A 21,413-nucleotide genomic window follows, 5' to 3' on the forward strand; every position below is an offset into this window, starting at 1 on the left:
ATTGAATTATCTCAAGTTTGAATTATGGAGTATCAATTTGATGTTTGAATTTGAAATTCAAATTCAAATTTGGTTTGAATTCAATCATACAACTTAATTTGGAATTCAATTATGCAACTTAGGATTGTGATGCAATATCACTTCTCTCTTCTCAAAACCCTAATGTAGTTGAATAGGAACAAGTTCGTCGCACTCTCGAAACCCTAACCCTGTAAGATGTCGAGAGAGAAACCTGTCCCCCTTCGATGCAGTTTTGTTTTAAAAGCGCGAAATTTCCCCGGAATTTACGATGCAATGCACATCCCTTTCTAAAATCTACCCCTCGATCGTCTCTAAACCTGCGACATTACATTTTCCCGTGAGTAGTTCTATTAGTTCTTGAGGACATGGGAGAAGTCTTGTGTTAGTAGTGGAACTATGTGAGTAATATGTATTGATATGATATTTAAGTTGTGGTGTTATTCTTCTAGTGGTATCATGTGAACGTCGACTACATGATACTTCGCCTTTATGGACCTAGGGGAATGCATCGTGTATTTGGCTACTAATTGCGGGGTTTCCAGAGCGACACAATCATGAACCCCCGTTAGGAAAGCATTGCATGAGGGAGTGTAGGATCTCAGTGTTTAAGGTTGTGGTTAGATTTTATCTTAATTACCTTCTTGTAGTTGCGGATGCTTGCAAGGGGTTTAATCACAAGTATGTATTATCCTAATAAGGGTAGTGCATTATCATAGGTTCACCCACACAACACTTACCATACATATAGATATTATTCACGGATGCGACGCGAAAGCACTTGACATAAAACCTCCCGTGTGTCCTCAGAAACGTTTGGTCGATATAAGTGAAACAACCGGCTTGTCCTTTGTGCTAAAAAGGATGGGGCCACTTGCTGCAATAATTGTTTCCGCCTTTCATTTACTCGCATTTTATTTATTTGCAATATCAAATACCCCTAAAAACCCGTTTGCTACTGTTTACAGAGAATCCTTCATTGAAACTGCTCATCAACACCTTCTGCTGCTCGTTGGGTTCGACACTCTTATTTATCGAAAGTACTACGGTACACCCCTATACTTGTGGGTCATAAGTAGGTATGATAGACATTGGATTTGAGTTGAGCTTGGAAACAAGTCTATGCTTGTGTAAGAATTCAAATATTTTGACTTGCAAGAGGTCTAATAGCATGCAATAGTATCCATAGACTATTCATTCATCATCAAACAATGATACTTAAAATTAAACATCTATGTATAATATCAAGAAGTAGCACTGAATAAGTCACATAACAAATCATCACTCAATAGAGCATGTGAAACTAATAGTACTATGCACAATATAAATTTCAGCTTTTTAATGCATCCCTCTTCATCTTTTTAGCATGCAACTCTCTTTTATGGAGGCATTAAAGAATATGATAGTTTTATTTCAGTAGCTATTTAATATGAATGCAAGGCATTTTTCATGATGGTAATATTTATTTCAAAGCAAAACTAGACACAAAACTAATAAAAGACTCTCCATGTTTTTGCGAGAATTCTATGTTGCTAAAAAAAGTTTAGAAGTGTGCAAACCGAGAGATTTAATATGAGTGCAGTGGGGTGTCTTGGGCATCCCCAAGCTTATGGTCTTCATCATTCTTGGATTTCTCTTGGTGTGGTGTTCTTCCATTCCCTGTGAATAAACTTCAACATAAAACTTTATTTCCAATCTTTTCTATAGGGTGACATTAGAGGTACAAAGAAATCACTCAAGAATAAAATTATTTATTCATGAAACAGAGATCACATAATGTTCTACGCATTCTAGCATATTAAAAGTTTCAAGTAAAAATTATTTTTATACTCAAAAGAATGGATCTAACAAAGTAAAGCCGACTCTGTTCAGAATATTTTCTGCAGCAAATCAGAATTTTTAGTACGACTTAGACACCTCAAAAAATTAAGCCAATTTACGTGAATATAGAGGATGAAAATCTGCAACTACTGTATTGTTATATAGATTTTAGGAGACAAAAATCGTGCACTAAAAAGTGCAGCGCAGAAATCAGCAACTCCATATTATGTTTGCAACTTTAAACATCCAAATGGATAAAAACTTGGTACTTTATTTAGAAACCAGAGAGTAAATAAAAACAAAACTAACATGCGAGAGCAAGAATGCATAGGAAAAACCAAAAAAACAAACAAAGATAAATAAATACATGGTCCCCACAAACATTGAAAGGGATCATGAAGATAAACTAAAACATGAGTTTGAAATGTTTTACTTGAGATACTTGAAAGAAGAGGGGATACGTGGACATCCCCAAGCTTATGATCTTGATACATCTGGTGCTCTACTTCTTCCTCATCATATCATGTGACTCATCTCAATCAAATAAATATTTTCATCTCCATGATACTCCAATGCCTACAAAATTGTTAGTTCTCCAAACAAATGATATGATAATTTCTACCAAAATGGGAACTATAGGAATCATTGGGAAACCGTTTTATTCACGAAGCTAACATATATAAAGAAAATAAAACACTCTTTTTATTTTGTTTTACTGCAGGAAGAGTTTTAATGATATAGATTTAGCAATGGTTCTATTGGCATGAACAACACATGCTCAAAGTTTACCCCAATTTCTTCATTGCTCATACTTCTCATTTGCTCTTCCATACTTTATTTTTTTATTTTATTAAAACTTATAAACTCACTAATATGTAATAAGAGGTAAATAAATTTAGCTAAGACATAAATGTGTGCTCAAATTAAAAGTTACTTGAAAGCATATGGAGCACACCACAAGATTTGAAACCATTAACTTTTAAGTCTCACTCTCTTCCTATGAATTGGCATTTTATATATGAATAAATAACAACAACTAAATGGTATCCAATGCATATAATTACCAATATCTTGTATTTCAAATAAAATAGAAATATAAAGAGGGCTCTTATCTCTTCCTCTTTCATAAAATTTGCAAGCATCAAGAGTAAACTCAATAACATAGTTGTGAATAGAATCACCACATAAACAAAAATCATCTAATGAGGTTATGGTATCATCTATTTCTTTTACATCATCATGATCCTCCCATAAATTAGAAAATCTTCAATCACATAGAGGATCATCATCAATATTATAAGAAGGGGTACTCATAGGAATTTGTGTGTTACCATTGTTGGGAGTTAGAGATGGGTAGCTACTCCATTCTTTATCCTCTTGTTCTTCTTCATGCTCTTCTTGGGGGGTTGCATGGACATCCCCAATCTTATGCTTTCATCATCTTCTTCCTGCAAAATATTAGTGCTCTCTCGGGCAGTGTTGACCCTCTTATTATAGTCAACAACATAGATATTATCAGAAAAATCATCTATGCAATGATTTAGGATAGTACAGACATTAAAATCACAATCATGACTCTCACCAGTTGCTTCATAGATATCATCAAGGAAAGTTTTTAATTCATAGGCTGCCATAAAGCTCACAAATTGTTCTACATCCTCGATCCCATGAACATAACTATAAGTATTATAGGAGGCAATTGTATGATGTTCATGGGATTTAGATTGGAAATCAAAGTGATCGCCACAAAAAAAGTTACAAGACCTTTCATAATGTGCAAGCAACTCAGTAGCGGCTTTATTTAGTAGTCTTAAGAAACTTTTTAGTCGTTTCCCTTCACATGATTCTCTATATTTCTTAGCAATCTCAGCATCATTCAAGTACATAAGAAACGTGTCATTGATATTCATAATTGTGCTCATAACAGGAGTATTTTTGGTATTTTCCATTTTTTTAAATAAAGGTAGTAAAAGTAAAACTAGCAATGGAAACAAGAATAGAAGCCTAGGGCCATGCTCCCCGGAAACGGCACTAGAAAAGTACCCCAAAGTGCAGGGGATCGCCGCAGTACAATTTGATAAGTATTTGAGTGTCAAATCCACTAGAAGCTGAAGGTAAACTATCTGTTCTCTAAAGCCCTATAACCGACTTATATGGCCTTCTATGAAAAGCTAGGAGATATGGTATGTGTGTGTAGAGGTTTTTACTAGAAACTATATGTGCTAAAATTAAAATGCAAGAAGTAAAACTAGTGCAAGAATAAGTAAAGTGCAATAAAGTAAAATGTAATGAGATGAAGTGAAGTGGAGTAACTCAAGAGAGCAAGTGTGCAGGCAAATTTCTATTTCATTTGTGTGGTTGTCACAATTAGTGAAGCTCATTCTAGTCTTTTTAGTGCTTCTTCCAGGGAGGAGCCATAAATAGATATAGCCATATACATGTGCAAGTACACCCCTGGTGATTGATCCTAAGGATATTGTCATGAGCAAACAAAGGAATTATTAAGACATGCATCTCAGAATGTCCAACCACCACTGTAAGTTTAAAGGTCCCCATAACTGGTCCCCCCGTTAAGATGCATCTAAAAATCGGGACCGGGTTTCTGTCGCTCCTACTATCCCTCATCCTGCCAACATGCATTGGTAATAACCTTATACACCCCCTTGACATATGTGTGCACTCATATATCAATATATAAGACCATCATAGAAGATAAAAATACTTGTATGCAACCAATAACAAACTATATAACAACTACCTTGAACAATTCACTACTCAAACATCAACATAGAGATAAAATAGATCATGGGAAAACAATATATTGCATCATACATCATATTTGCCAACAGATTACAGAGGAGGTTGATGAAGAGTTGATGTATATGTTGATGAAGATGATGAAGATGGTGTGGATGCCTTCACCGGAGGGGGGTGGAGTCCACCGGAGACGATTTCGATAGCGTTTCCCCCCTCTGATCTCCACCGGTGGTGGCCTGCTGACTCTCTGTTTCTGTGTTTTTTATCTACGCCGCCTTCACCTCGACAAAACCCCATGGGGTCGTATATATAGTAGTTTTTAGGGAAAAACAAGTCGGTTCGCGAAAATATGAGGTGAAATAGACGCTCGAGGGCCGAAAGAGGCCTAGTGGCGCAGCCAGAGGGGGAGCCGCACCACCCTCTATCTTTCCAAGACTGTTGACCTCCTGGTGGCCTACTTTAGCTCTTTTTGTTCATCTCGAAAATTTCGAATCGTGGCCCCTGACCTTGCCCATTTTGGAGTCGTGTAGCTCCTGGAAAGTCAAAAACACTAAAAAGTGGTGTTTCGTGCCAAACAGAATTAGAACCGGAGGAGGGGGATTGTTTAGAAAATCCCCTAAAACATCATAAAACATGGGAATCACATTATATAAGAAGAAAATATGTGGTAATATGTTGCAATAAAGTGCAAATTTCATGTATGCATTTTACATGCATCACATATCACCGCTCCAAAATGTCAAAACTTTCGGTTCTTGTGTTTTCTGGGTCTAACGATTGGATTTTGTGTATACCTATATAAGGATTTGTTTCCAAAGATTCCCACCCATTGGAGCTCGTTTACCCCCTACTGTGGACCCTCTTTGAGCTTTTTTATCTCCCTCTCCCTCCAACAAATCATGCATTTATTTGAGAAAAAAGCTAGAGGTGATGTAGATCCACACTTCCACAATCAACATCCCCTCTATGTGAGGGAATCCATTTGGATCTAAAGCTTAGAGAAACTTGTTGTTCTATTATTTGTTCTTCCTCTCTTATTCCCCCATAGGCTTTCTAGAGTTGGTGGAATTTGGGACTAAATGACTTGTCATTGCATTATGCGCATCGGGTTGAGTTCTCCACGGTGATTCATGGAAGTGAAAGTGAGAAGCATATTTCTCTTAGGTTCTTCGAACCCTAAACGGTTTTGTGACTTAGTGGTGTTCTTGGGTCCTCCAATTAAGTTTGGGAGATTCCTCAAGTTTGTAGCTTTGTGGCTTTGTGGAGTTTTTTAGGCCTCCAATTAAGTTATGGAGATTCCTCAAGTGTGAGGCCTTCATGGAAATTTCTTTGGAGCATCCAATTAAGTTGTGGAGAATTTCCCAAGCATGTATGGGCTCGGTGTCTATCCTCAAGGCTCCATAGTGGATCGATAACTTCCCTTTTGGTGGGAAGACTCGAGTACAATATGGTGAGGCCTTCGTGGTGTTTGGGGTGCTTTGGCCTCCACGTCGCTCTAATGGAGAATATCACTCACAAGAGTGTAAGCTTTGGGATACATCATCATCTCGGTGTGCCTCGGTTATTTCTATACCCGAGCTCTTTACTTATGCATTTTATTTTGTGATAGCCTTCGTGTTTGAATTTATTTTTCTTGCTATCACATAGTTGCTTTTCTTGCTTTATATAAGTTGTTGGTGCACATAGGTGAACCCTAGTTATACAAGTTTGGTGCTTGAAAAATTAAATGCCAATTTTATTCCGTATTTGTTCAAGATGTTGTCATAAAATCTTTAAAGTGTTGCAGCCCGTGGACAATGCCACAACGCCCACTCGAGCCAAGACCCAATTCATGTGCTCTTCGCCATCTAGGACTCGATCTCCAGCCCCTTGTCCTTCCCTCGGTGACCTAATAGGGACACAATCAACCACATGGTTTGGGCCCCTTCACCTAACGAGATTCGGGATATGTTTGGGCCCCATGTGCACGCTCATGGGGATAGTTTTCTAAGCTTCAAGGCCAACGATGACTAGGCCCTTCAGGCCCAGATGGAGAAGTCAGTTTTTTCTATGATGTGCCATGATAATGTCCCTAGCTAGGTTGTTGAGTGCGTCGGCCTACTGGACATCGCCTCTCCTTACATCACACTGGCGGCTCGTGGTACCAGGAACACCATCATACGCTGCCTTTTCACCGCCATCCCTTCACTAGTGCCCCCATCCCTGGTGCAGCTGGCTCCAGTACCTAAGGAAAACGGGAATACCACTGTCGCTACGCACAAGAGCGCACACCAAGCTGTAGGAAATGGCTCCATGCCGGTGGCGCGTCGTGCCTCACCTTTCCTCGTTTGCCAGCTAGGAATCCTAGGGCCGGAGGCTGTTGAGGCCTTCGTCAAGCGCTTCAAGGTACCGATCTCCTCATATGACATCACCGGCCTTGCACCTCTCACGCGCCTCAACAGCAGAGCACTCGTGTCTGAGTGGTTTTCTTTAAAACATGATTATACAGTTGAAACCCTACATGGCCTAACAGACATGGTCCACACCCTGCCACATCAGTGAAGACATGATCTACTAAGGCCAGCAACCGTAGATGAAACAGCGAGTCGTATTCCTGTGTCGTAAGTCAAGTATTCCTAACCATATCAAAATCACGTCTCAAGTAGTACTATGGATGGATTTCTTTTTCCACGATTCTCTAGATGATTGTATGCAGCCCACAAGCGCGCATGTTTTTACACATGTGATTTGAGTGCATGCAATTTTAGGAAATTTTTGGTGTTCCTTCCAAAATTCGAAAGTTCACCAAATTCTAACTGACCACACCCTATGGCTAAATAGTGGCTGACTATTTCATAGTCACATCCATGTTTCATTTGTTTCTCTTTGTGCACAAAACACTATTTGAGAAAATACAAAAATATATGTCATGTTGTTGTAAGAAGAAGAGAGGGGAGAAGGAGAAGAAGACAAGGTTATAGATCTGGTCTAGATAATCTTGTGGACAACGCCTTGTGCTTGATTTAAGCTCTTCCTTCGACTTCTTCTCCTTCTCGACTTTCTTCTCCTTCCCTTCTATATAAAATAGTGGTTGAGCACTTTATTGCCGCATACATATTTTATATATTTCTCTATCTATACATAAGACTATTTCTTTCTCGGCAGCGACGGTGCAACATCCTTCTCTCGTTTGTGCTCGGCTGGGCCTCGGGGAATCGCGGAGAGGCGGTGAGCGAAAAATTAAGATCGGTCTTATCTTCCTAAGTTGCCAATCTGCCTCTTGTCAGCCTCATTGGTCTGATAGTAACCGTCACAGATCTACATGGATTCGCGCATGATGTTTCTGGATATTTGATCAGAAAGGATCGGGTCGTGTGTGTCCCATATTATCAGCCAGTGCGGCTTTAAGAGGGTGTGGCTCTAAGCTTTGTTTTTTTGTCGGTGAAATGGGACATGTCTAAGTTTAGATTCTCATGGTATTGACCGAGGTGGAGAAAGTCATGGCGGCTCTGATTGGAAGACTCGAAGTTATGGCGGATGATGTATTGGGTGCGATGGAGACATTGCTACACAAGTTGTTGTACAGATATGGCTTGCGGGGCGGTGTTCATGTCCATTCCGAACAATACATATGTGTCTCAGGTGTTTGTGATTTGCAGCGGCGGCCTCAGCAAGTGAGGGTAGTAGCACTGAATGACTTGATTTTTTGGTGGTGCTCATCGAGTACCGAGTAGCGATTGTCAGGGTAAAAACGCAAGGTATAGCCTTATTCGTTGTACCTAATAATGTCTTTATTGAGGCATTATTTTGTGAATTCAGAATTTCTCTAGGGCGAAAACCTAATATCTTCGACCGGGGGACAATAGCGCTAATGTGTGGTTCTTTCTTAAAGGTGTTGCTTTTGGAGAACCTCTTTTACAGTTCGGGTGTTGCCTTTGGTGGTGGTTAAAGTGTGGCAGATGTGAGTGATTGATCACCGGCAGGGTTTTTTCTTCTCTTCTTTTTTTAGTTGTGTGCATCTTCGATGTCTTGAGGCATCTTGTTAATGCAGATGCTAAATCTAATTGATATCTTCATGACATTATATATTCCTTTTTTAAAAACCAGTGTCAGATAAAATACAAATAGCTGGCCGTGCCGGCCAGATTTAGCCCGTCATTACTGATTACCCTACAGAGTACAGAGTACCAACCTGTATTGAGTAGCGTACAGTCGAACTGGTGGCCGCTAGCTGTCGCAATGAAGCAACAGACTGTATCAGTAACAGGATGGAGAAAAATAATCCTGCGTAAGCAAATACTCTCTCCGATTAGATATTGCAGAGATGCTACTGAAGCGGAGCTAATGGCGATTGAGGAAGGACTAAAACTGGCACTCACGTGGACGACGATGCAATTCAGTGTCGAAACTGACTGCTCGGAAGCCTGGGAGCTGGTCAAGGAAAGTACCCCGAACACATCCATTTATGCGTTCCGAATAAAGGTTATACGTGAGCTTATCCAGGAAAGAGATTCTACCTTAGTTAAGATTAGTAGGGATTGTAATCATGTAAGTCATGAGCTGGCTAAAATGGGTAGGCTTAGAAGCCATAGTCAGGTCTGGCTGGGGAGTGGCCCTCCGGAAATTTCCCAAGCCATGACAAACGATTGTAATCCTATGAATGTTTAAGGAATTTCTTTTCCCCGCAAAAAAAAAAATACTCTCTCCGATTTCTTTTAATTAACTTTGATTTAGTAATAAGGGGAGGGAGTATTTCGGAAGTGAAGCAAGGAGACAGTCGATTGCTATATGTAGGACTCAACAGCCCGGCCTTGCCTAGAAGTATCAGTCAACGCAATACAGACACATATACGAGGCCAGACACGAGGTGGAGCTCCTCGATCTCGCTGCGCTCAGTCTCTTGTCACCATGGCCGCGCACGGCGCGTCCGGTCGGCTGGAGAGCATCCTCACGGACTCGTCGGCGCCGCTTGCGAAGCGCGCGTGGGCGGCGGGGACGATCGAGCTCGGGCTGCTGACGCGGCTGGCGGCGCCGGCGGTGGTGACGTACATGATCAACTACCTCATGTCCATGTCGACGCAGATCTTCTCCGGCCACCTTGGCAACCTCGAGCTCGCCGCCGCCTCGCTCGGCAACACCGGCATCCAGATGTTCGCCTACGGCCTCATGGTACGTACACATACATCACACACCTGCTTCGATTCCATCACACGCTCCATCTGGACCATCGAGACTGCGTGCTCGGACGGTTGGATGGTGTAGTTCCCTAGGTGATTCCCTAACCCAAACTAGACAAGAGAGTGCTAGAGCACCCTGATGAAATAAACCATGGGCCGTTCCTAAAAAAAAATATGAGCCGTCCATTTGTTTGAATCGAACGGACATCCCTGGCTAGTACTCCAACACAAACATTAGGGAGTATAGTACTCTGGAGTACTACCTTGAGTCCAGGGGTAGTAAGTAAGTCGTAAAGGAGAGATCTATTATTGCAGTCACTTGTGACTGAAGAAAAAAAGTTCACTCCTTGTTTTGTTTATTCAATTGTTTAATCCCCACGCGGAGAGATGGTGAGCAGGGCGGCTTGATTTGCCGGCGAGCGACAATCCGTGCCGGAACCTTTATAATCAGAGCCGTCGAGATTAAAATATGTCATACCTAGAGGCCCGGATGGCTAGCATCCATGGCGTGAACAACTGGAACTAGCAGATCATCACATGTACTAGTAACAACTTGTTCTGATGATTGGTTGAACATTCTATATTTCGTCTACATACTATGGATTATTCGTTCAAACCGATCGATGGGTTCTGATGAGCCACACCACATGCCCAATAGTCCATGCTACACCGACGGTCAAGGATTTTGTACTCCCTCCGGTTCATATTAATTGACTATAATATGAATGTATCTAGACACATTTTAGTTCTAGATACATCCATATTGAAGTCAATTAATATGAATCGGAGGGAGTACCCAATTTGAAAACCTAAATTTCAGGGTGAACAGCGCGTTCGATCGGGAGGGGTCACATGGAGTTAGCATTAGATTACAAAGGTCAAACTTACCCTTTCATTAGCAAGGAAAATGTCTAATATACCATTTTGATCGAATGGTTAGATAGTTTTACTGCTACTCCTAACCCTTCTCATGGAGTACCTGCAGGTAGTGTAGAAGTCCTAAAAAATAGGCTAGATTGTCACCTGCTCAATTTTGAGTCAAAACTAATGGCGGGGTTGATTAATTTGTTGTCCATATTTTCGGCAGTACTGATGCAATCAGAGACATCTAGTACTAGAAATCAAAATCAGAGGTTGATTGGCAGGAATCAACTTGTGAGTCATATGACGGAATCAAATGGCGAGGGGTTGTTTGATTTGTTGTCTTTATGTTTGGCAGTACTATAATGCAAAGAGACGGATAGTACTAGAAATCAAAACAAGAGTAATCTCTTACTTCATTCGATCCATAATATTTTTTGCTGATTTAGCATAACTTCGTACTAAATCAGCGATAATTATCACGGATTCGATGGAGCAGTATTTTTTTATCGGCACGAGCCAAACTTGTGAGCCATGACTCATGACTGAATCAAATGTGAAAGATTGACTGATTTGATGTCCATATGTTTGTTTCTTGATCGAGTAGTATTCTTTATTTGCACGAGCCAAACTTGTGAGGCACGACTCATAAATGGGCGAGTGCTTGATTGATTTGCCGTCCATATGTTTGTTTTGCATAGCAACACCCTCTCACCTAGGGTTGAAATGAAAGGGAAAATTTCCATTCGTTTTCGAAGAAAAAGGAAATGGAGGACCAAATACGAAAAAGGAAGCGGCATTTTGAGAAAACAAAACGGAAACGGCAAAAGCATAAACAGAAACGGAAAAGAAAACGAGGGAGCCCTTTCCGACGGAAACGGAAACGGCAGAGGAAATTCCGGAAAAATAAATATGAAAAGTTTCCGGAAATATAACCTAGAAAGGACCGTGCATTTAGCAGACCTACATTTACACATGAAACCAGGCTTGTCCACGTATCAAGTCCACTAAGTACTCTAACCGTTATCACTCTGTATAATTGCGTGCATGCAACTGTTAAACTATGTGAGTTACTTTATGTGAATTGCCGCTTGTCGAAGTTAAGTGTTATATCTTATTTTATTGTCTTTTTTTATGTGTGTATTTTGGTCTACAAACAAAGGTATCACGCCGCATTTTCGTTTTCGTAACGTATCCGCTACGTATCCGTTCCATTTTCATATCCGATGATTTCCGTTTTCGTATTCGTTTCTGGGGATTCTGATTCCATTTTCGATTCCGACAAGATAGAGGGAAACAAAAACGATAAAGCATGTTTCCGTCCGTTTCCGTTTCGTTTTCAACCCTACTCTCACCCCTCAAGTTTATCGTCGCGTAGAGAAATGAATTTTTTTGTCCCTATGGTTTAGCAGTGTATTATGTTGTGTGAGTTATTAATAGTCAAACTTTACATGATTCAGATTGAATCATTAAAAAAACATGGTTCGGATTGAATTTCTAATAAGAATGTGATGGGACCTATGTAAGAAAATTAAACGTACGTCATGTCGCTTTAAAATTAGGGCCTGTTATGGCTTTAGTTGTATAGCAGTTTCCATAATTAGAGTTCAGTTCAATTACTGTATTAGAAAAATAGGGTAACATCAGAGTCAAAAGAGTCTTACTTATGTACTATAGATCTTGGAGTCAGTTTGGTCCACTAGGCTGGTCCTCCTATAAGAGGATGTGTATCCCGTATATTTTAGGGAAAGCAATAACAAACACTATATATTCTATGTACTCTCCCCAATCCCTCTGATTTCTCTTGATTCTTATCTCCTGCTACCAGATCTAGCCGCCGACAAAGAACGGTATTGTCCTTCTATGTCACCCCTATCATCTTCGAAGCTCTAAGCGGCCACACCATCTGGTATCAAAGCCGACCACCATGGTTTTCGGTGCGTACAAGGCGAATCAGACAACCTACACCACATATGACATCATGGAAGCAATTCTTGGTTTGCGCAAAGATAATACTGCAATCCAAGAGATCAACAAGGTCATCCAGGACAGCGTTGCAGCCCTCGAGATCCGTGTGAAGGAGCTGGAGCTCAAAGCAGGCGGCCAAGCAGGCTTGTACCCGCCTCCAAAGGACCTGGCACCCGCGACATCGTAGTTGTCATTGTCAACACCGTCGGCACCTACAGATCCAGCCATGAACCTTACTACCATTGCATCGGCCACGACTACAGCCCCGGCTACAGCCAGCTTTGGATTGCCAACAATATCACTGCCTCTAGGGCAGCATGGTCCTCTGCCGCCATGGTCCTCAGTTCTCACGCCGTAGGTGCCACCAGCCGTGCCCCAACTCGCAAACATCGCCGGCGTACCACACTACCACAAGCTGGATTTTCCTACTTATTTTTCGATAAAGGGTGCTTTATTATTACTCAAGTTCAAGCAATACACCCGGCCTCTGTATAACAAGGATGCACACAGCCGCTGATAGTTCCAGTTGTAAAAAGAAAAAAAGGAGATCACACGAGTACGTTGTGAAATAAAAGGAAAAAGCTAGACAGTAGGAGGCAAAATCCTTCTAGTATGCAGCCACCCATGTTGGGTAATAAAGTCTTTCGCCGTTTCCTCTAAGCGTGTAGACACCTCCGTAAATAGGTCGCGATCCTCCAAACGCTGAAGCGACGACCATGAACGGAGCAATAAATAGAATTTTCTTACTTATGATGGCAAAAAAGATCCACTCGAATGGCTAAACAGATGTAATCAGGAGACAAAGGACTGCCGAAGCATAGAAGGTGTGGCTTGTTGCATACCATATGACTGAAACTGCCCACACGTGGTACATGCACCTTGAGCGCAACGAAGGCAGTCCGTCGTGGCCTTGTTTTAAAAACCGTTGTCATCTTCGATTCGTCCCTCCGGCTCGATCCAATTGTCTCAGCGAATTGACAAGGATTCGGATGACAGTTGTGTTGCACAGTACGAAGAATTTTTTTTAGCACTTTCGGGTCACGTTGATGCCTTGTCCACGGCATAGCAGGTGTCCATCTTCACTTCGATCCTGATCGACCTATTGAAGATCGACGTGAAGCTGTATAACCCGCAAGACTTGGACACGACAATGAGCTTTGCCCGAGCTCATGAGCAGCGGCCATCATAGAAGCATCCTCCAGCGAAAAGTCATCCATGCCCACAAGACAGTTGCAAGGTACGCCCTTGACTAGTTCAGCTCCAGATGGGGGAGAATGGGTGCTCTGTCGATTGACGTTGTAGAGATGGCAGAAAGAAGGGAAAAGGGATTATGTTTCAACTGCGACGAGAAAACTATCGAGAGGCCATCCTTGCCAACGCCTTTTCTACCTTGAAGTCATTGATTATGTCGAAGATCCGACATGAATTACAGCTTGAGGATGAGTGTCTGAAGGAGAGGTGTAGTATAGCGGTTTCCATAATTAAAGTCCAGTTAAATTACTATATTAGGAAAATTGGGTAACGCGGGAGTCAAAAGAGTCTTACTTATGTACTACAGATCTTGGAGTCAGTTTGGTCCACAATGCTGGTCCTCCTATAAGAGGATGTGTATCCCGTATGTTTTAGGGCAAGCAATAACAAATACTATACGTTTTATGTGCTCTCCCCATCCCTCTGATTTCTCTTGATCTCTATCTCCTGCTATCAGATCTTGTCGCCGGTAACAACACCTAGACGAAGAGAACGATCTCATCCTCCTGTCTCACACCCCTATCATCTTCAAGTTCTAAGCGGCCATAACAAGGCCCTATTTTGCATTTCGCCTAGGCCCGCAAATTTTTTGAAGACGGCCCTGCAACGCAGACAAACGTGATTTATGATAAAACGTGATTTTAAGAGGACCATTTGGAACATTTGGGTACCTCCAAAAGTTAAGTTCTTTGCTTGGCTTGCCCTTCAAAATAGGCTTTGGACGGCGAATCGTTTGCAAAAAAAAGGTTGGCCTAATTGCGGCAATTGCCCTCTATGCATGAGGAGTGCGGAGTGCATCGATCATCTTCTCGTTCATTGCCGTTTCACCCAAAGGCTTTGGGGTCTAATCAAAGAGTGGCTCGGTTTATATTCCATTGAACTCCACACGTGGCTTGCTATGTCTCTTCATGAGTGGTGGAGCCTCATGACCGGTGCCTCTATGCCAAACCGGAAAGCTCTTGGGTCCGTTGTTCTCCTCACCTCTTGGAAGATTTGGAATGAGCGAAACGCTAGAATTTTTAGGCACAAACATGCTCCGCCAACGGTGGTTTTCGGGAACATTAAAAAAGAGCTAAAACTTTGGATCGCCGCGGGGGCGAAGCGTGTGAGTATTTTGATGCCGCGAGAGTATGCGGTTTGTAAAGTCTCGCTGGGTCACCTTGCAAACTTATTTTTCTCCTTAATTAATAGAATGAGGCAAAGCTTTTGCCTCCGTTTCAAAAAAAAATATGATAAAGCGTGTCTGCCATTTGGCTCATCAGAAATTCAGAACCCACTCAACTGCACATAATAAGAACACTGGAAAAATCTTAAATTATAACATTGTTAATCCTAAAAACATGACTAGTATACACTTGCACATGTGGAAGTTTTTTAGAAGAAACAACTGAGCACCGTGAGAAGACCCATGCCCCATTGATAAACCTGGATTTGGAAGATTTCATCTTCTGAGAACTAATGTAAACTTAGTTGCACAAAGCTTGCTGAGATCAAGTTCCAAAGATACTAATCTACATTGATATGTCAGGACCTGTTTAGGCATTTATTTAATTTTGGATATATATATAGTTGTTAAAATACAACTCATTGATACCACAGTCTGTATTGGCCAGTCTTTGAATATTTTACATGCTTCTCCAAATTGATATACAGTACTAGTATATATACACAACAGTAACATGTTTGTTTTCAGTCGCTTGGGAGCTTTATCTTGTGTTTAATTTTCATTGTTCCTTGAATGTTTTTGTGTTTTTTTACATTTCCTATTGATTTCATTAGTACTGAAATCGGAAGACGCATTTGACTATTTAGCTTATTTTGGTACAGTTTAGTGCAATTCTGTTAGGAACAGTTGACCCAGAAACCGACCAATATGAAACATCCATCAAATGTTGAACCAATTTAACCTCTTTCCTTCATCAAGGAAAACACAACAAGCTTTTTTTTTCCTAGGAAACATGTAAAAGCAGTTTGCATGTTATCTCCTAAGAAAATATGGAAGAAACAGGAAGAGAAATGTTTAATCCAAGGTGATAAATTTGACCAAGAAAAATGGCTCCAATGAAACTTTGAATGAGAAAAAAAAGAGGAACAAAATGGTGCGCTTAGATGGATCATCTCAACCACAATTGGCTTTCAATATTCGAAAAACAATAATTTCTACCACTTGTTGCATCACCATTGCTTTCCTGAGTGTGTTGTGCACTGCTAATTTAGCTTCTGGTACCACCTAATTCACAATTCTTGTCAGTAACAAGACATTTTGCGTTTGCAGCTTGGCATGGGTAGTGCAGTGGAGACTCTCTGCGGACAAGCCTACGGCGCACGGAAGTACGAAATGCTTGGAACTTACCTACAACGATCTGCCGTGCTCCTGTGCTGCACCGGCATACCGCTTGCGGTGATCTACGTTTTCTCTGAACCAATCCTCCTGTTCCTGGGACAGTCACCAGAGATTGCCCGTGCCGCGTCCATTTTCGTATACGGCCTGATACCTCAGATCTTCGCCTACGCTTTCAATTTCCCAATCCAGAAGTTCATGCAGGCTCAGAGCATTGTTCTGCCGAGTGCTTACATCTCAACCGCAACGCTAGCGTTGCACCTGCTGCTGAGCTGGGTTGTCGTTTACAAGGCTGGGCTGGGGCTGCTTGGTGCCTCCCTGGTGCTGAGTCTGAGCTGGTGGATCATTGTGGCGGCGCAGTTTGGGTACATTGTCATGAGCCCGACGTGCCGCCATACATGGACCGGGTTCACCTCGCAAGCCTTCTCTGGCTTGACGGATTTTATTAAGCTCTCAGCGGCATCTGCAGTTATGCTGTGCCTTGAGACATGGTACTTTCAGGTCCTCGTGCTCATTGCCGGCTTGCTCCCTAACCCTGAGCTTGCATTGGATTCCCTATCTGTGTGGTGAGTGCCATTCATCTCTATGTCTTTGCTGTTTTACCTAGCTAGTAATCAGAGTTGGTGCTAACCTGCGATTTGTCCGGTGCAGCATGACAATTGCTGGATGGGTGTTCATGATCTCAGTAGGTTTCAATGCCGCTGCAAGGTTCGCAAGACTAAACTGAATGGCTCGATAACATCTTCATTCCTTAAAAAGGATACTAATAGCTACATACTAACTAATGAAATACTTTTCAGTGTAAGAGTGAGCAATGAGCTTGGTGCCGGCAACCCCAAGTCGGCATTTTTCTCAGTATGGGTCGTCACCGTGCTCTGTGGAACAATCACTGTCATCCTTGCAATTGTGATCCTCTGCCTTCGAAATTACATCAGCTACTTGTTCACAGAGGGTGAAACAGTTTCCAACGCTGTGGCGGATCTCTGCCCGCTGCTCACCATCACGCTCATTCTCAATGGCATCCAACCTGTTCTATCTGGTAATTTCAGAAAGTTTTTGCATGTGCACATGAGGTATCTTGATTCTTGGGTATTGCATCAGTACGATCTTTTTATATTAAAACACCTGGGAAATTTCGTACCCCATCTCCATTTCATTTCATTCAAATTCTTGTGCTAGGACGATTGGTGTTTATGTCTAAAACATCAAATATCTCATTTCGATTTTCAAACCAAACTGTATTTTGGCTAAAAGTTACAAAATTCGTCAACTCGTGAAACATGAAAAGATTGCATTTAATTAGAAAGTAATTACTAGTAACACATAGCAAACACTTCCATTTGAAACGACTATAGACTTTTGCATATTTAAATTAGTATAAAATCTGCATTCTAGGATTATCTATTCAGATGCAACAAGTTTTGGGGCAACTGTGTCATTTTCTCTCACACGACACAACTATGTTTTGTTTGTAAACAGGGGGTATCATATTTTTTTCAGAGTTCTCTTCAAAGTTTCATGCTTGTCGGTTGTAGTTGAATTTTGCCAAATAAGGGCTTCTTTGGTTCGTAGAAAATTTTGAGGATTATGTTCCTAAAAAAACTGCAGAGCTTGTTTGATTTCTAGAATAATTGGCTACCATAGAAAAAAACTCCTACTGATTACTTTGCATGGAATTCTGTAGGAAAATTTTCCTTAGGTTTTAACCTCATGGAAAATTTCTTTTGATTCAGTCACAACTATGCCAAGCATGTGTTCGTTCAGACAAGTTCCTTTATTTTTCGTGTGGTGCAATCAAACAACTTATATTCTTGATTCGTGCATTTTTTATTTATGTAAGATTCAGTATGTCATGTTATCGCAGTCCTACACTTTTCCTATTCATATGTTTTCAAAATTCTGCGAACCAAGGAAACCCTAAATTGCAAGCAACCAGCCATGCACAAACTATTACGTCTGTTTATTTTATTTTTCTGTGATGGAAACTATTATGGGTATCATGTTCAAGAGTTTCATATTTTTCCCCATTGTGTCAACATATATATGGTGTGAATTGATGATTGAACTTCACTAACATCTATAGAGATATCAGGTGTTGCTGTTGGATGTGGATGGCAACAGTTTGTTGCTTACGTGAACATCGGTTGTTACTACATCGTAGGCGTTCCCCTTGGTGTTGTTCTAGGTTTTGTCTTCAAGCTCGGCGTAAAGGTGGTGGATTTAGCTATGAACTGTTGATACATATATGATACCGTTATCTTCAGATATATGCTCTTAACATATGTTTCATGGTATGCCTACCGGCAGGGCATTTGGGGTGGCATGATTGGAGGTACGGCCATGCAGACGGCCATTCTGCTATGGGTCACCATCAGAACTGATTGGAACAAAGAGGTACCTGTTACTAAACCTATGGAGTAGAAAGATTCGTTTTTCATTTCGATTTTGCACAACACGTACTACTTATGATAAAGGGAATTAACTACGTGAGGTCCCAAGATTCAAGCTACCTTCCTCTGCCTCCATAGTTGTTGTCATGAATGTAATATGTAGCCTCTAGTCTGCTCATCTTCCATCCTGGCACAAATTTATCACAGTTTGCAAATATGTGTGGATAGGGTTTTACAAAAATTAGAACATGTTTGCTGTTTGTATAGAAAAGATTGACAGTTTAACTGTATTTTCTTCTGTTTGCATAACCTTCAGGTGGAGGAGGCACAGAAAAGATTGAATAAGTGGGAGGATAAGAAGGAACCCCTTCTTACAGATGTCAAGAAAGATGATAATTAAACGACCCATGATCACGAGCGTTGGGAGGGGACCGAATTCAGGTGTCTTCACACTTGAGATGATATACCGTCAGGGACTGATTCCCAGATTTGAGACGTTAAATAACACCTCAGGTCATGACCGGATGGGGGCCGTGGCCTTTTTTTTCATGCAAACAAAAAGGTCATGGGTAAGAGAACTGTGCCCAAAGAACGCATAGGATCGAGTAGGGGTGTCAAAAATATTCGAGCTCGACAAACTGTTTGAACTCGATTACTCGAGCTCGGCTCGAAGTGTAAACAAGCCGAACTCAAATATGCCCTCAGGCTCGCGAGCCTCATGAGCTCGAGCTCGAACGTTCGTTGAAGCTTGGTAAACGCTTACCTTACGTGTAAATTATCTTAGGCCTGTCGTGCTTGTTCACGTGAGCCCAGTGAATTTCAGCCATTAGCATGAATCCTCCGTTCCATCTTCATCTGGTAGCTCACGAGCCCATCCTTTGTCCAACGCGAATAATTGTTTGGGCTTTGGTAGCCTCATACAGCCCATTTGTATTCAAGTGGCATGCAGGCTGCAACAAACACAAAAGTGTTTAGTACCACCTCGCTCGGCGATGGAGATTCAGGTTGGCTTTCCAACTATAAATAGAGTCTTGTGTGGCAACGAATAAGGGAATCGCTCCAGGCATTTGGCTGACGGTCAAATACTCTTGCACATATTTAATTCGAAACAATGTTTACGAGCCTTGTGAGCTCGTCGAGCTTTGACGAGTCGAACTCGAACTTGTCCTGGAGTTCGCGAGCCGAGCTCGAACCAGAATTGTAGCTCGTGTTGCTAATCGAGCTCAAGCCGAGCTGACATATATTCGCTTGAGCTCGGCTCTTTTACACCCCTGAGTAGAAGATGTCGAACCAGAAGTGAAGTTTCTGTTTTCGTTTATTTAACGAGGTCTAAATCCAGAAACTCCAAATGGAGGCCGAACTCGAGGACAGCCATTTATTTTGAAAATTTGAAATGCTCCCCTAGCACTACACTAGCTCACCGTAATCTCATCGCGCTCTTGCACAATGCAAAATGCCACGATCCACTAGGAGAAACTTGAGGGTGGTCATCAAACCCGTACAAACTTAGGATAAACTCCACAATTTAATTGGAGGCTCCCAAAAAATTCTCCACTTACACAACAATGATTGAGCTCCGCAACACCACCAAGTCACCAAGTCGTATAGGGTTCCAAGAACCCAATAGGAACAAGCTCCGGTTACAAGCACTAAGAGTAAGAAATTATCCCACGAAATTTAACCTCCATGTATCACCGTGAAGAACTGAAACCGATGCACAAAATGCAATGACAATTTCTTCACTCCAAAAATCCACCAAAGCTACAAAAGATATGGGAGAATAAGGGTGGAAGAACACAAGAGGAGAACACCAAAATTCTCTAAGATCTAGGTCTCAAGATTCCCTTCAGTACGAAAAGATATGAATTGGTCAAAGTGTAGATATACATTTCCTCTATATGTTCCCTCGAATTGTAACAAAAATCATGGAGACTACTGAGATAGAAATCTCAAGGGAGATCAATAATGGAGGGAAAAAATGAGCTCCGATGATAAGTAACCTTTGGGAAAGAAGATCCCTTAAATAGGCCTCCCAAAATACCATTTGTTATGTGCAAATTTGTGCACGACTGATTACCTCTTGGGCGAGCGGTACTACCGCCGGATATTACTATTAGCACTTGGTCAACGTAGGAAACTACCTGACTAGTACTACTGGGCTGGGTACTGTCAGGTAGCAATCGCAATTCTGCATGTGTGATGCATCAGGACTGTACCGCGGCCGGTACTACTGCTCCTAGATGAGCAACGGTTGTGGTTCAACCGTTGTGTACCGGATATATATGTGGGCAGCAGTAGTACCGCCTCCATGGAGACTGTGGTACTAGCGGCCATAGCAAAACTGCTAAAACAAGTCAAACCAAAATTGTCGCAACTTTTGAATCCAAACTTCGAATAAGATGGAACCAATTTTAACAACATGTAGCATCAAATGAGATATTACCATATTATATGTGAGGAAACTACTTCCACAAAAAAACTGTTAAAAATCCAAGATAAAAACACAACAAGATTTTCATATGAAATCTGTTTTCAATAAATCAGAGCTTATCATGAAATTAACCACAAGATCTCCGAAGATGGATAAGATCCAAATAACAACCAATAAATATGATGCCAATGCCCCATGTGTTTTTTATCCATGGGGCTCCATGCACTTTCAAATGCCATTTTCTCGCATCCGCCTGTTGTTGCGGAAATATGTCCAACGTCTTTGTTCTTTTGGTGTTGCTGCTAGTGGAGGGTCTATTATGGTGCCACGAGGTGCACTGGATAACGAGAAAATATAATTTTCTTTTTAGAGCATTAGAAATTTCACCACATGTGTGCCCCTGAAAAAAGAATTTATAT

At 41.4% G+C, this 21,413-nt stretch overlaps 1 protein-coding gene across 1 annotated transcript; it reads left to right on the forward strand.

Moving 5' to 3' along the window:
• The first annotated feature begins 9,385 nt into the window (after nt 1-9,385).
• LOC127326121 (protein DETOXIFICATION 40) lies at nt 9,386-19,409 on the forward strand. Its single transcript, XM_051352984.2, has 7 exons — nt 9,386-9,744; nt 16,108-16,739; nt 16,825-16,881; nt 16,974-17,212; nt 18,266-18,384; nt 18,481-18,567; nt 18,880-19,409. Exons 1-7 carry the CDS (start codon nt 9,484-9,486, stop codon nt 18,961-18,963), a joined length of 1,479 nt encoding a protein of 492 aa, XP_051208944.1. The 5' UTR covers nt 9,386-9,483; the 3' UTR covers nt 18,964-19,409.
• The last annotated feature ends 2,004 nt before the right edge of the window (nt 19,410-21,413 follow it).

The sequence above is a fragment of the Lolium perenne genome, chromosome 4 (assembly GCF_019359855.2).
Source record: "Lolium perenne isolate Kyuss_39 chromosome 4, Kyuss_2.0, whole genome shotgun sequence".
In the NCBI taxonomy this organism is placed as follows: domain Eukaryota; kingdom Viridiplantae; phylum Streptophyta; class Magnoliopsida; order Poales; family Poaceae; genus Lolium; species Lolium perenne.

Coding starts and splice junctions, on each gene's coding strand:
- LOC127326121 (XM_051352984.2), top strand. CDS start 9,484: ATGGCCGCGCACGGCGCGTCCGGTCGGCTGGAGAGCATCCTCACGGAC. Junction 18,385..18,480: donor TCTTCAAGCTCGGCGTAAAG/GTGGTGGATTTA, acceptor GCCTACCGGCAG/GGCATTTGGGGTGGCATGAT. Junction 18,568..18,879: donor GAACTGATTGGAACAAAGAG/GTACCTGTTACT, acceptor CATAACCTTCAG/GTGGAGGAGGCACAGAAAAG.